This window comes from Triplophysa rosa, linkage group LG12 (genome assembly GCF_024868665.1).
Source record: "Triplophysa rosa linkage group LG12, Trosa_1v2, whole genome shotgun sequence".
NCBI classification, from domain to species: Eukaryota; Metazoa; Chordata; class Actinopteri; order Cypriniformes; family Nemacheilidae; genus Triplophysa; species Triplophysa rosa.
This window is the reverse complement of record NC_079901.1, coordinates 24,432,221-24,448,409: the sequence shown is the minus strand read 5'-3', so window position 1 is coordinate 24,448,409 and position 16,189 is coordinate 24,432,221. Positions and strand designations below refer to the sequence as shown.

At 39.3% G+C, this 16,189-nt stretch overlaps 3 protein-coding genes across 4 annotated transcripts in view; 2 read left to right on the top strand and 1 right to left on the bottom strand.

Annotated features, from left to right (window-relative positions):
• Positions 1 to 313: 313 nt before the first annotated feature.
• Positions 314 to 4,061, top strand: LOC130563037 (methylosome subunit pICln-like). Its single transcript, XM_057348439.1, has 7 exons — positions 314 to 694; positions 1,195 to 1,334; positions 1,594 to 1,725; positions 1,798 to 1,911; positions 2,040 to 2,219; positions 3,157 to 3,220; positions 3,812 to 4,061. Coding segments are annotated over exons 1-7 (753 nt in total). The 5' UTR covers positions 314 to 572; the 3' UTR covers positions 3,813 to 4,061.
• A 124-nt stretch (positions 4,062 to 4,185) lies between these two features.
• Positions 4,186 to 8,885, bottom strand: aqp11 (aquaporin 11). The gene is made up of 3 exons (XM_057348438.1): positions 8,222 to 8,885; positions 7,785 to 7,901; positions 4,186 to 7,514 (listed from the first exon to the last, which is right to left on the bottom strand). Exons 1-3 carry the CDS (start codon positions 8,817 to 8,819, stop codon positions 7,411 to 7,413), a joined length of 819 nt encoding a protein of 272 aa, XP_057204421.1. The 5' UTR covers positions 8,820 to 8,885; the 3' UTR covers positions 4,186 to 7,410.
• A 1,010-nt stretch (positions 8,886 to 9,895) lies between these two features.
• pak1 (p21 protein (Cdc42/Rac)-activated kinase 1) overlaps positions 9,896 to 16,189 on the top strand; it is a 35,961-nt gene continuing 29,667 nt past the window's right edge. Inside the window, exon 1 of one of the 2 annotated variants that reach the window (XM_057348013.1) lies at positions 9,896 to 10,032. The gene's annotated coding sequence lies outside the window, so the exon portion shown is untranslated. Of the gene's footprint in view, positions 10,033 to 10,094; positions 10,282 to 16,189 lie in introns of those variants that run through there. The other variant, XM_057348014.1, reaches the window with a different exon arrangement.

Genomic DNA, 16,189 nt, shown 5'->3' with positions numbered 1-16,189 from the left:
GATGTAAATAATATATTTTAAAATCTTATTAAGTTAACATGCCCACACGGCTTGTCACGTCATACCTGTTTTTTCCCCGGTGTTTGACCAATCAGAGTCGTTTGTGATTAATATATTAGTTTTTATTTTATTGTCATTATTATGAATTGTTTATGCGTATTTCTGTTTGTATGTGAAATATGAATATGTGAAAAAAATATTTAAATGTTAATATGTTTGCATTCTCTATGGATAAAAAATAAATTGAACGCGCCTCAACGGTTGGTTAGGTCGTCTGGGCCGTGACGCGCCCCCTGGTGGTATAACTGTGTTTATTACACAGGAAATATGAACGAGACCCACAGACGTGACGCGTGACTGTCTTTCTTTGAAGTATTAAAACAGTTTCTCGACACGCAAACTGCTCGCGTTTTACGCGGGCGCGTATGTAAGTGCTGTTCAGTCAGATAGCGTGAAGCTTCCAGTAAACAGTGAGCTGAGCAGTGCAGCGCGTGTGTGTGCGTCGAGTCAGTCGAGCATCAGTGTTTGAGCGGGTTCACGCTAATTTACCACATTTCATACAGTCACATTTGATGATGGTTGTGTTAAAAAGTCTGAGTCCACCCAGCGAGGGAATCAGACTTCAGCAGGCCGAGACCTCTGCGGTTTTGGACGGCAAGCGACTCGGATCGGGAACACTGTTCGTGACTGAGACGTGAGTGTATCTCTGTTTTAACTTCGACTAACGTTACACTTGTTAAACCGGTAAATCGTTTTTGTGTTCATTACGTATGTGTTAACTGCACGTGGAGCCCTTTCATGTTTAAACTGTACGTACAAACACCTTACTAAGACGGCAACATGGTAAATTACAGCGATGCAATTTAATAGTAATACAATGGAACTGCATGAAATTACCTTGAGATTGCTAAAATCAGCAACATTATAAAACAATGATATCACCATGCTTATACGTTTGAGTTAAGTGATATAAAAGCGTAATGTGTCTTTTATTTTTTTGTGTTGTGTCATGACGTCAGTGATAATACATAAGCAGTAGACAAACAAAATTTATTAGATTCCTATTAGTAAATGCTGTCATTGCATAATGGTATTCTTGTATTTTGTTGTTGTTGTTGTATGTCAAATGCATCATTTGTGTGCAATGTCATGTGTTTATCAGTATAATGCCTTAGAACTGCTCTGTCCTCCCAGGCGTTTGTCATGGTTTGATGGCTCAAGTATGGGGTTCTCTCTGGAATATCCCTCCATCAGTCTTCATGCTATCTCAAGAGACCTCGGAGCATTCCCAGAAGAGCATCTGTATGTGATGGTCAATGCAAAACTGGACGCCGGTGAGAGTTCATCTGCTAAATGCTATTTTAAAATGATGATCAGATGGTGTCACTTTAATTACTAAATCTTACTGGTAATATTGAGCGATTCATTGATAGAAACATGTTGACGCATCTATAATTCTGAGCGATAGTGAAGCGTGACTGCTTTCATTTTTATAATTCGTTTCCAAAGCCCTCTCACGTGTTTCTATGTCATGATCGTTCTCTCCTTGTTTGGCGTGTTTGGTATATGAACATTCTTCATGGTGTCCTTCAGATGACGGTGAAACCGAGATGAAGGATAAAGCTCCAGAAGACGCAGGAGAAGATGAAGATGAGAGTGACGGTGGCAGTGAAGATTCAGAAACTATCACAGAGATTCGCTTTGTGCCCAGTGATAAAGCTGCGCGTGAGTCAAACACAAGAATGATTCAATGTGCCTCATGAAGAATCCTTTCTGAATGTGTGTGTGTGTGCGCAGTGGAGCCCATGTTCTCGGCCATGTGTGAGTGTCAGGCCTTGCATCCCGACCCGGAGGACGCTGATACAGATGATGATGATTATGAAGGAGAGGAGTATGATGTAGAGGAGGCAGGTGAGTGTTTCTCACTCCCAAAGTGCATTGAGTGCCTCTCCATTTTTAATTGCCTGTTAAAACAATGTGAAGGAATTGCATTCAGTTTCCACCGAAAGTTACTCACGGCGGTTTCTCTCCTCTTTCAGAACAAGAGCAGGCACAGGGAGACGTGCCCACGTTTTACACCTATGAGGAGGGTCTGTCTCACCTGACGGCAGAGGGTCAGGCCACACTGGACCGATTGGAGGGGATGTTGGCTCAGTCAGTCGCCCAGCAGTTTCACATGGCTGGAGTCAGGACGGACCAAGCCTCGGCTGAATTTGAAGGTCTGTGGTTGCTACACTTTTTCTAGGAAAATGGATTTGCTTTGTTTACCGTGTGCCATGGTAAATGTTATTGTCGCTGCTGTAAAACAAGATTGTAACTCTTAACATGGATCAGATGTCATTGATTTAATACATTTTACAATTTACAAAAGAATGTATGTATAATGTGTGTCTGTCACAGAAATGGCTCAGGATAAGTTACAAGCCAAGTTTCACTAAACCTTCGCATGGTAAATATGTATAGAGATGGCTCAAATTTTTTTATACCGTCTTTCAAAGTGACAACGTAAACAAACGTTACTCCGCATGCTCGCGTTCGTGGACCGCCCTTAACTTCTGGTACCCATTCGCTAACAATAGAGTGCCTGTAGATTATTTCTGATAACAAGCAAAATAAACGTTACTTTGCTAAACTTCTCTCCAATATTTTGAATTTAGACTGCGATACCGGTTTCTTCAAATGCGACCAAACTACAGGACCTATTCAACAAATTGTTTATTTAATAAAATGAACATACAACAAAATTCAACAAATCTTTTATTTGATACAATTTTTATACAATAATATAAATGAATAATAACATGAATTGAAAAAGATTGCGTGCTCTTGAGGTTATATTGTAATGCACAAATATCCACAAGGTGGCGGGAACAGTTTTGCATGACACCTTTCTGTACACACGTGTGTAAAAGAGTTTTGGCGATTGTATAAATGAAAACATAATTGTGTGTTATATTGCACGTATGGATGCCTGAATTCATGTGTTCTTGGGTTCACAAATGGCCTGTTTAACAGCTTTGTGTGTGTCTGTAAGGAGCAGGATTTCCTGAAGACTACATGATCTGTAATGAGTCGAAGCCCCAGGGGAAGTGCTGCTGGCCCGGATGGGCGTCATATAATACTCTCTTGAAACACTGAGCCCTTTCTGTCTTACAGATGGTATGGAGGTCGACTCAAATACAGTTGCCGGACAGTTTGAGGATGCTGATGTGGAACACTGGTGATTATTAACCTAATTTGTTTAAAAAAACAGAATAGGTCTGTAAAAATAAAAACGACATGTACCGAAAGTAAAACAGATCGAACCCTCAGAGAGATTTTTTAAAAGCACATACAGTAAGCACAAAAAAATAGAAAACTTTCTACATGTCGACACAGGTCTCATGTGCACAGCTCGACCAATGGAAATAAACAGACATTGTCAAAAAGAAATCGCCATAGCTTTATAATGCATATTGTATTTTTGGTATTGTGATATATCATTACACCTCTGTCTGTTTCAGCTTTCAAACCTCTCTTGTCATTGGTCAGACAAACAAATAGTCCCACCCAAAACTGATGCCATTGGTTAAGCCAAAGTCATCGAACAAACAGCCATGTTTTATTAAAGTCCTAGCGTTTGAATCAGTTTAATGAAATGATGAACGTAAACATTAATGATGTCAGACAAGCTGATTTGTAGTCTGTATGTGTGGATGCATATTATCGCCAGATTCAGAATCCTGTGTAGAAATGTTCTTCTTTTGTCTGTTTTAAAATGTATAATCTGGACTCCTGCATGACTCTGAATTCTGTGTGCTTTCTCTGCCAGATGGAGTGTATCTGTAAACTGCTGATTATAGCACTTCACTGAGGCATGCTGGGATACCGGCTGACTCACCAGGCCCACCACTGAAAGCTCTTATACTCTCACACTCTCTCTGTCTCTCCTTCCCTGAATTTACCCCAGCCACAGACATTACTCGCTGATGTATTTTGTAGTTTTCTCTGAAGACCGGAATAATTCTCCTTAATGTTAATGGGTTTGTTAGACATTTAATAAATACAGTTGTTTTTGTACAAAGCTATTGGTTTCATATTTGGAGTCTTATTTCTATCTGGTGGTTGGTTCTATCAAGTGCATTGCTGTGATAATATTTTGGCTAAGAACTCGTTTCTCTGCTCACTCTGAATCAGTCAAATGATCATTTCCTGTGTATTTCTCTCAGGAGATGAAGTATTTTATCTTGTCTGTTTATCAACGCATTCTGTGGGTATCCCGAGGTAGGGGAGGAGGGCAGAGCGAGAACAATTTGCATAGCTGCTGTTCATTAACTTATAAACAAGAGATAATACTGGCATGCACCATATGTAGGCTTTGCTGAAAAGATGTGGTTTTTAATCTAGATTTAAATTGGGAGAGTGAGTCTAACCCTGGAATAGTATCAGGAAGGCTATTCCAGAGTTTACGTGCTACGTTTGAGAAAGCTCTACCCCCTGGTGGATTTAGTTATTCTAGGTACTATCAAAAGTCTGGAGTTTTGTGATCGTAAAGAGCGTGATGGGTTGTAGCGTGATAGAAGCTCTGTTAGATAAGCGGGAGCTAAACCGTTTAATGCTTTATAAGTGATTAGAAGTAGTTTATACGGTACTTAATGGGTAGCCAGTGTAGGGGTGACATCTAGCAGCTGCATTTTGAACTAACTGTAATTTGTTTAATGATGATGCAGGACAACCACTAAGTAGTGCATTACAATAATCAAGTCTTGAAGTCATAAATGCATGAACTAGTTTGTTTTTGTGACGTTTGAGATGTGGTTTTCAAAAGACAGGTTGCTGTCCAAGGTAACGCCAAGGTCTTAAACTATATTTGCTGAGGTAACAGTGCATTCTTCTATTTACAAGTTGTAATTTGTAATATTCTTCTTACAGGTATTTGGTCTGATATGTAATATCTCTGAATTTAGCAGAAGAGAATTACCAGTCATCCAATGTTTTATGTCCTGAACCACTCTTCCAGTTTTGTTAATTTTGAGGTTCCGTCCGGTCTAGATGATATGTATAACTGAGTATCATCTGCATAGCTATGAAAACTAATTCAATGTTTTCTAATAATGTTACCTAGAGGCAGCATTTATATAGAGAATAGCAAGGGTCCTAAAACCGATCCTTGAGGTAATCCACAGTTTACTGGCATTTAAATTGATGATTCCCCATTTAAATGAACAAACTGATATCGGTCGGATAAATATGATCTGAACCATTGTAAGGCTTGTCCCTGAATACTAATATAATTCTGTAAGCGATCTAGCAGAATGGCATGATCTATGGTATCGAATGGGGCACTAAGGTCAAGTAAAACTAGTAGTGAAAAACAGCTTTGGTCTGATGCTAAGAGTAGGTCATTTGCTGATGTTGGTTTTTAGGACAGACTTGAAGGTTTAGCATTAGTAATTTTTTTCTCTGTTTTCAATTTTCTCTGTGAAAAATAGCATGAAGTCATTACTTCTAAGGTGAGCTGGAATATTCTGATCAGGTGGTGTCTGGTTATTTGTTAGGGAAGCCAGCGTTCTAAATAAAAACCTTTGGATTTTTTTGTCAGTATCTATGAGGTGCTCAGCCCAGCTGATTTTAGTGCCTTTTTGTAACAGGACATACTATCTAACCAAACAATTCTAAAAACCTCTGTTGCGCTCTGATTTACTCGTTTCTCTCTTCAGGGCACGTGTGGTGCTATTATACCAATGCGTTACGTTTTTCTCTCTAACCTGCTTTAATTATAAGTGCCACAGTATCTAATGTATTTAAGAATATGGTGTTCATTGTACTAATGACTTCTTCAAGATCATGTGTGCTTAAGGGTGCACTAAGTAGTTATGACAGGTTGGGCAGGTTATCTGTAACTCTATCTTTGGTGGTTGGGATAATTGTTCTGCCCTGTCGATAACGTGGAGCGATGCAGCCTTCAATTCCGATATTTATTTTACACAACAATAGGTAGTGATCGGAGACATTAAGTCAGCAAGTCTGCAAACTAGAAAATCAGCGAAGGGGCATGTGGGTCTATACACAGTCCATAAATTCTAATGGACTTTGAACTTATAAATGAACACACTTCCATGAGTCGTTTTCTATAAATTATGACAATACAGTGAATATCACCATTTCTGAACTTCTGAAGCCTCCGTGACCTCTGCAATGTGTCATGTTATGATGCACTGTATACTCACTCATTCACAATCTTAAATTTCATACATTTACTCCCAAATAGGTCTTAAATCATCAATACAGATCTGATGGAATTAGGCTGGGGCTGTAAATAAATAAAATATAACAATGCACTAGAAGGTATTCACAAACATTCTGGTCACTTGTCTTTGTGTCTCTAATTATTTGCATTCTTCTGTAAATATTAGTTTGATGTATTTTCTATGTATCAAACAATCAAAAATGTGTAATAAGTATTTTTTTTCCACACAGGAAGAAATCTTAAAAAAGACAGTATATCAAAACCCATCAGGTCAGAGAATCTGTCGCGCGTGAACTCAATCTTTATTTTCATTTTTCAGTTGTTGAATGTTTGTTGTTTTGTGAATTTCATCATAGAGTTTCTCACTATCACTGTGAGAATTGTGTTTTTTTCCACTGTGCCCAGATCAGTTCACACAGGGTCCATCACATGACACCAGAAACTATTTCACAACAACCGATCTCTCAGGTTAGAAAAACGAACAAGATTTTTCATTTATGAGTTTAATTAAAAACAGATTAATAAATATTTTTAGTACAACTTATTTTTCTTCCGAAATAGAAACCAAGCCATTCCACAAAACAGCATCAGCTTGTTTTATACATCATCAAGTTCAGCCAGGTTATTATACCCAAAGGCACCATAAAAGTTTCATATACAGTACCTAGTGCTAGATAATAACGATCGCTAGTAAAACATTATTAAAAATACCGCGCCGTTAGAACGCTTCAGATGTGTCTCACTCCAGGAATGTATGATTTAAGATACAATATAACAAAGTACAGTGAGGTAAATATTACACTGAAGAACAAGAAAATTGACTTTTAAATCATAAAATCAATGTGCAACAGTTATAAGTCATTCTTATTGCCGCCATAACTGTATATAACATCACGTGAATGTCTGTCTGCGGAGACACTGTGTGCTTTTTATGACATCATTGTGCTTTAATTTTGAATATACATTAGCTTCTCATTTAAGAAGTTCTAATGTTCAATAAGACATTAATTATCAAAGCTTAAAGTATTACAGACAGTAAGAACCCTTAAAACAATAAAACACGAAGGAATTGAGAAGAACAGTGTCCTAATGTTTTGTGCATTCACAGTCCATAACTACATATGTAACTCAACATAAAACGTTTATATTGTGAATAAGACTTCTTAAGATCTCGTCCTAATTTACTTAATCTTTCTCCTCTTGAGTCCATTGGAGTTTGAAATTGTGCTTTTTCCTAAAAGAACCGGCATGACTTTCTCACAAAGCAGCAGAGAGGCGATCATTCCTGAAGGAGACGGAACAGTGTGAATCTCTCTTAAAACTTGCATGAACGCATTTGGCCTTTCTATCCCCAATAACATCCAGTACTTCAAAATGAAACATTTGATCAGTATACGTGATCCCTGGCAGTCAAACATGACAACACAAAAGCAAAACACGTATCCTGATCTGTGATTCGGCAGGTCTTGCAGGTTACGTTATAGAAATGTGGTAAGAGCATCTTGCGTGTAAATCTGGCTGTGCTGCTGTAAATGCACTGAATGTGAATGCTCACCTAGTATTGGTCCCAGCCAGTACACAACGCTGTATTCTGTGAATGTATTGCCAGGACAGGGGAACTGCATTGAGAAGGCGAGAGCCGGATTGAACACAGCCCCAGTAATATGTCCACCTTCATCAAAACAAAATAAATGTACAGTAAACGGTAACTGACAGACAGACAGGCAACTCGATTGATTGGTTTAGCAGTAGTTGACTTTGAGCTGTCATATCACAAATGTCAATAAAATAGCGCACAGGTCATTGACACCCGTACTTGTCTAGTTGACAAATACACCATACCATGTGTCCTGTGGTCTGACAGCAAACATGTAGAAAACAAACTGTTCATAATTAATTCTTATTATTAATATGTATCCTATAAAATAGCATCTTTATTTTTTTTTTTCGACATTTCTGCAACTAGCCACTTTTTGGTTATTGCACACACACCTGCGTACACCAAAGTAGTGATGACTGCAGCTATGGCAGGAACTCGATACATCTCCTGAACTTTGTGCACGTTGGAGACTGCAGTGTGCATCACGAACGCGCAGCCCAGCTCCACCGCAGCGGCCTGCAGCAGAGAAGCGTTGACTGGGCTGCTCGTGCATTTAAACCCCGTCAATCTGTGCCGCGCGTGCAGGTCAGACAGAGACAGTGCCCACGCGTGGGGCATCGCTCCGCGCGCCAGCGCAGCGGCGACCAGCTGGCACGAAATCCGCGCCAGCGCGCCCCGGCTGGTGAGAGTCCGGCGGCAGAGCTGATCCAGGACCCCGGTGGGGTTGCAAATCGCGCCGTGGAAGGAAAGCGCGTGGACCACCGAGATCACATACGTGCACGTCAACGCGATGCGCGGCTCCAGTCCGCCCACCTCCGCGAGGAGCTTTAACTCGTGCGTGCACGCGCACAGTTGAAACGTGGAAATCAACTCCAGCGCATAGACGCTCCGGTCTCGGTTCGAGAGCAGATATAAGGCCGTCCTTCTCGCCACCTCGCTAAAAACTACAATCCCCAATAGTACGGACAGCGAGACGCTGAGATCGGACATATCGCCTACTCTGATCGCCCTCTAGTCTCCACTACAAAAAAAATCCGATCCAGTCAGACAACTTTAGAGCGGACCCGCCTCCACGCATATGACCCCGCCCCCTTCGCGTTACAACGTACCAAAATCCTCCTGGGTCGACTTGGTTTATGAATAGTAATTACGTTGGGATGGCGTTGATTGGTACGTCCTGGCACGTAAACTAAGTAATTATTCATGAGCCAACCTTTATCGGGTTGGTTCATATTCATGAGTCAGGCCTATCCCAAGAAAACACAGTTGTTGCCAGGTCTTCAGGAAAGACACTTCACATGCAAGGGAGAGATTATGCTAGAAAATAAAAACGAAACAATAATATACATATTTTTATTAACTATTCATTGAAAAGGCAAGCATATTTTATACATTTGAATTAATATATTCCTTCATTTTATTATGTCACGAGCAGATAAAGCGCCATGTTGGTAATAAATGTTTAGTAATATGCTTAATTTAACGTATTACATAAAAGTATTCTCTTGAATTTTCATGAAACGAAATGTACACTGAATTTAAGAATTTGAATTGAATTTAGACATGGTAAGGTTCACAGTGATAATCACTGACAATTCTGTTATTGTCCTACAGAGGGCGCTGAGATACTTAGTAAATGTGTTTGCCTGAACATCAACGAGAGTTACAAAATCTCAAAATGTAGGTTTTCCAAAAAATGTTAGATAAATATAAAGCCACCAACGGATGGAACATTTCTTCACAAATATTTTTCTATTGTTTGCGAAACATGTAATTTATAAACATAAAGAATGGGTTAATTCTATCTATCTATCTATCTATCTATCTATCTATCTATCTATCTATCTATCTATCTATCTATCTATCTATCTATCTATCTATCTATCTATCTATCTATCTATCTATCTATCTATCTATCTATCTATCTATCTATCTATCTATCTATCTATCTATCTATCGTCTTTAATATTGCATGCTTCTTCCTCCACTGGCGCAGGTGACGCGTCCCACGCGGGAGTGCACGCATGGCCACTGGGATCGCGCGTGGGCGGGGCTTCACGCAGCAGGTTTGTGTGTGTCTCTGACTGTAGCGGTGAGACAGAAGAACACTGGAGGAGCAAATGAGAGCGGAGAGAAGGACCGAATACGCGACGGAGAACCGGAGAGTCTGATTCGGGAAATCACACGCGTGTTTTGGACAGAGGTGAGTGCCGGTCTTTAACGCTGTCACGCGCGTCGTGGAGCCGCAGTCTCGCTCGCGGGGATCTTGCGTGACGCGGAGACTCGCCGGCGTGGTGTGCGAATGTCTCCCTCCCTTCTTATTCATGAGAGAAATCACGCGGATGGGGATGTGGCTTTACCATCAGGATTCTCACTGTGGTTATTTCCACGCGTGTTGGTGCTGTGATAGGATTTTGCGCTGTCTGATGTGTCTGCTCGAGTTCAGCAGAAGGTTTGCTCGCTTTCTATTCAACGCAACAAGGTTACTCGACGCATGTGCTTGTGGAATAAAAATAATCATCATAGTAATCATTTGTTTGTTATTGTTAATCATTTCATATTTGTGTTTATTTGCATTACATGTGATAATAATACAAAATAAACATGACATATTAACACATTCAAATAACTGCTTAAATGACATTACACATTTATTATTATTGATTATTATGAGCGCTATTAATATAATTATTATTTAATGTATTTTTTTGTTTTGATGTTAAAAACAAGGCTGAGATGCTCATGCACTGTTAACACTGTTGGGGCGTGTGAGGTGTTATTATGACCATCACTGTACACACTGCGGACACGATGGATCTCTGGATTGCATGTGTGTCCGAATCAGGAACTGACCCAAAAGGGAAATGTGTACTATTGAACTACCCATTGAAGGAACTCGACTTATGTGCTCAAACTGCTTTGGCTTTGTTTTTAAAAGTACATCAACAAAATGAAGTGTGTTGGTGGATGGTATATTGCACCTCAGCTTGTTAAAGTTCTTTAATGACTTTTCACGAAACATTTAGACGATGCGTGTGATTTTGTGTTGTTTAGTGGATTTGTTGGTGTGTGGTGGAGTTCAGATGGCTCTACACTCAATTGGGTCGCTGGTATCAGTAACACTGAGTTTCTTACAGCAAATCTTTAAAGCGGTTCAGCAAATGTCTCTGTGGATGCATAAAGTCTGATATCTGTAAATGGCTCATCTCACCCACACGTTGAAAAGGGAAAGTGAAAAGGCAGACGTACGGCACTCAAACACGGGATGAGAATTTTTTCTTTTTGCTTCCATCCAAAAACGTGGAGCGACTCAGAAGTGGCTTTTTAATCGATCACTCTCTCACGCTCCTAAATGTTGGCATCATCATTTACTGGCTATTTTTAGCTGTAAGATGGCGTATGTGTAGGCGTTGAAACGCTCCTGGTGTAGGTGTGATGTAAGCATGATTTTTACACGTGTGACTCTAATTGCACAGGCGTGTCGATTATTTGATTGTGATTCTAGGTTTGTGCTGCGGGGGTCGGTGATTCTGAAATGAACACACCCTTGGGCCACACGTCATCATGTGGTTTCAGTAACACCCTGTTTATCATCCCAAAACACAGAGGAGAGAAAAAACCCATCCACCCACCCCTGTCCCCCTCTCACACCCTCCAGATGTGCGTTTGGACCCACGACCGATGCTCTGACATCATGCGTATTGTTATGCGAGTGTGTCTGGATGTATTTTTTTTGGATCAACCCAGATGTGTAAAGATCATTTTTATGGCCACTTCTGGAACAAAAGATGTTCTGCCGTCAGGATCATGTGCATTGTGTTTCTCTGGTTTGTACGGCACGCTGGTTTAATGTGTCGAGCAACGTTGCGGTTTATGAAGGAAAGACGATGTTTGGAATGGAAATTCCATTTGGTCTCGTTAGTCAAACAATGGAGTAAAAAGTTAAAACTATACATGTTCAATGTATGCACAAAAAGTGTGTAGTTTTGTCATTTATAAGCCAAAAGTGCAAGATTGCGTCAATTTATAATTGTTATTTTCTTTTAAGTAGGGATGTAACGATTCACTCAGCTCACGATGCGATGCGAGTCACGATTCTGATCTCACGATGCGATTTATTCACGATTTACTCACGATTTATTTTTACAAAATGAGTTGAAACAAATTAGAAATGAACAACTTCCCTTGCATTATTTCTTAAATGCTTCACGTTTCTTTGTATAATAAAATAATGTTTTATTTCAAATAACAAAACTAAACTGCAATTTTATAACAAATTAATAATAGAAAAAGTCTCTTTAATATAAACAAACTAATACTGTCTTAGCTTTTCTTGGATTTTTTTGCATTTAAGAAATATCAGCATGTCCACGTTTAGATTTGCAGTGAAAATAGCGGCCCCTGCTGTTCAAAAAATGTATTGCGATTCAGTTCACACCACAACCGATTTGAATCATCACTCATTATAACCGATTTTCAACCGGCTCACGGTGAATCGTTACATCCCTACTTATAAGTAAATATGAATGAAATATGGGATTAAAAATGGATGTCCCCTCAAATAGTGCACAATATTAGGGTCTAGGGGGCTATTTCGGACGCGGCCTAAATCGTTCTTCTTCTGTGTCCCATATTCAGAGTTTCTGCGCGAGAGCGCCCTCTGGCTTTCGAATGTGGCGCACTCACACTTGACTTTTCCCTCCATTGTCTTCCATTCATAAGCATGAGAATGCGATAGACCAGAAACGCATTTCGTTAAGTAGCAAAGTTCAAATTTGGTGAACTAGGACCTGAGAATTCGAGTCACGTGAGTGCGTGAGACCAATAGAAGATCAAAACGTCACAGCGTGACCTCTCGGTACAAAAATGTAAAAAATGGAGGAATCGCTCCCAGCCATTTTTGTACCACCGTCCGAACTATCTTCGCATGCTCAGTCAAGTCTGACCGCGGCTTAAGAATTGCACGATATATCGTCCCAGCCCTAAGCAATTTTTATAGCTTCTGAAGAAAACGCCAGTGGAATTGTGAGTGGTTGCTAGGGCGTTGGTATGCGGTTGCTTGGTTGAAAATATTCAGATTTCTATACGCTTCAGAGCTATACATGACTAGATGTGTGACTGTATACATAGAAAGCATAAATGGCCTAATGTTTTTGTAGAAACAGTCAAAGTAGCCAATGAGGAGAAGGAAGCTAAACTCTATTAATTGTGAAGGGCTTGCGAGAATATTCTGTTTCCTGGTCTATTCTCGAGCGTAACGGACAAAAGAAAGAATGTGGAGTGTTGGTCGGTTACAGCGACAGACAGCGCCGCTGCTTCAGAACTGTGTGCCGTTGCTGTGAGGAAAAAATGTGCCAACCTTAATGTCACATATAAAGAAAAAGAGTTTGGAGCGAGGCCACGGGAGGGTTTGATCGCACATGTTTTGACCAGACGTTCTCGCTCTGACTGGTGTCAGTGGTCAGATGGACAACAGAATTAGCAAGAGTAAAATGTTGTAAAGTTTGTCCGGTTGTGTGCATGTTCTTCTGAAGTTTCCCAACATAAGACATTTCGGCGTGATTGTAAGAGTTTGCATGTGGGATATTTCATCGTGGTTGTTTTTTAACTGCAGTCCGGACTGCATCTTTACCGTTTAAAGGTTCAGTGAGTTTAGTGTGCGGTTTTGTGTGACCCAGTTTTCCTCGGGGTTTTGCATCATTATATAATAGCTGTCACTTTATGTTAACATCTCAGCAGAGGAACCCAAAAACAGGTTCTGAAGAAATGAGCCGTGGCCCGTTCACTTTTACTGTTCCAATTGACTTCATCAGGCCGTATTTCTCGTCCTATGGCCGGCTGTCACATGATTCTTCCTCATGTCATCAATCCCTGCATATATCAACATTCTTTGTTAAAAGAAGCAGAACAATACATTTTCTGTAAAAGTTAGTATATTTGACTTGAATATGTTCAGTTTGAGAATGCTGTTTTAGCTGCACTTTAAGCGTTCTCATTTTGAGCTTTTTCCAGTTTTTCACCATACATAAACATCAGTAGCAAGTTCTCGAATTCCGAGTTGGCTGTTTACCAAATGCCATTTGTTCTTATGTTCATGTGAAGATATTGTTCATTTAAATATGTTTTAGCATGGAATAGTTGTTATATTCTGTTATCTTGTCGCAGTTGTGAGATGTCTCATTTAAAGGTTCTTTATAAGTGTAAAATTCATAAATGGTTAAGAAAAAAACCGTAATATACTTAAAATAATCTGAATTATTGTAAGATGATGCTTTAAGTTAGTGAATTTAATTTAAATTGCATTAAAACATAACCCTATATAAATGTAGACTATAATTTTGAAAATGATAAACAACCTGTGTGTTTCTTATTGTTTTGGGGAAAATAAAGCATCACTACACTCTCAAAAAGGACGTGTAATGGAATTTTAACACGTTGCTTGTTTTTGAACACATTATGAGTCATTTGTGTTAAATAAATAAAAGGAACAACACAAGGTTGAGTGAGTTAAAGTGATAGTTCACCCAAAAATAACAGTTCTGTCATCATTTACTCGCCCTTTTGTCATTTTAACCAGTATGACTTTCTTTCTTCCGCAGAACACAAAAGAAGATATTTGGAAGAATGTTGTTAACTTGCCTCCATTCACTTGCGTTGGTTTTTATGTCCACACAATAGAAGTGAATGGGGTTGGGTACAAACTTTCCTCAAAATATCTTCTTTTGTGTTCTGCGGAAGAAAGAAAGTCATAAAGGTTTGAAAGGACAAGAGGGTGATTAAATGACAGGATTTTCATTTTTGGGTGAACTATCCCTTTAAGGACAGGCTGTGTGTGTTGTTTTTCGATTGTATATCTTCCGAACCATTGCGATACACTGCAAATGTGCTTATTTTCATCATTTTAATATATTGTACAGACCTCAAATAGTTCCTAGAAACATGTCTGTGTCATGATATAATAATGTCACCTGCTAAAAATATCTCCGATTCTCCCTCGGCGTCTCACCTCTCCTGTCAGGCAGATTTGTGTTTGTGCTCAGCAATTTCATTTACTGAAAATATATTGTCGTGTGCTTGTATGTTTATGGTTAATAACAGAGTTTCACATCATTAGTGAATCTCTGCTGGAATCATTGGTGAGTTTCCGTCTGTGTAGTCTCCTGCTCCGATTGCCGATTTGTTGTCTGATCTAAATAAGTTTCATCTTATTTTAGTGATGACTAACAGCTTTCATAGTTTAGTCACGGGGTCCTTTATGACCTGTCATTTCTCACACAGAGCACGAGTCATAAAACATCCACAGCCCGCTCGGATCTGAGATCTGAAATGTGTTCAGGTGCGACTCAAGAGCATTACAGACCCGATGGGTCTTCTCGCCAGTCATTGGTTGATTTGATTCACTTCCTGAAAGTCATAAGGTTTATAATTTCAACTCGTTTGTGAACATTTCGAAGGTTTCGCAAACATCTTGTCAAGGTGTAATTTGACTTAATAGATAATTGAGTGACAACATAAAATCATTGATATTTTTAATCCGTTCCAGAAGTGAGACATTAGATTTTAAATGCGTTCGTCTGCTTTTATCGGTAGGATGATATTTGAGCATAGATGAGCTTTAAAGTCAAGAAATATGTGTCACAAAACTGTCTGTTATGATTTTATGAGGTGTTTCAAAGCTCAGAATCTGCAGAAGACGACTTGTTTTAAAAGAATTAAATGTGATGTGAAGAAGCTGCTGGGGATAAACCAGATCTTGTGACTTCTGACATCTCGTCTTTTATTACACGGCTCCTTGGAATGCTTGATTCTGATAGGCCAGAATCGACATTTGCAGGTTCGATATTCCCAGATAACAACCACTCAAAACTAATAACACACGGTAACCCAGATGCAGCAAATCATTTTGACAGTTTTGTTTGGACAAATGAAACATAAATATATGACATTATATTTACATATGATTAAACCAAATTGCCTGTTCATGACATTTGAACGTTGTTTCTTACCTTAAAACCGAAAGCTAACGTTTTTTCAGTGTGATCACACTGTCGTGGCTTATTCCTGCGATAACAACCGGCTGCCTGTACATTATCCCTTACATAAAGAACGGTAAGAGTTTGTGGACTTTTGTCATGACATGAAGACTTCCTTGTTAATGTAGTTGTGCCTCAAGACAAAGGCTTGTAGTGTTGAGAAGGAAACTAAAGCTTCACACCTCAGGTACACAGAGTCTCGCCAAAAATAACAGAGGTCATCGACATACAGAAAAGTCTTAAAGAGACTAAATGAATCATATTACTGAATGAATGTTTTTGTTTTCCAGAATTTTTTTTTTTAAAGAAATCTTTTATTGGAAGCCA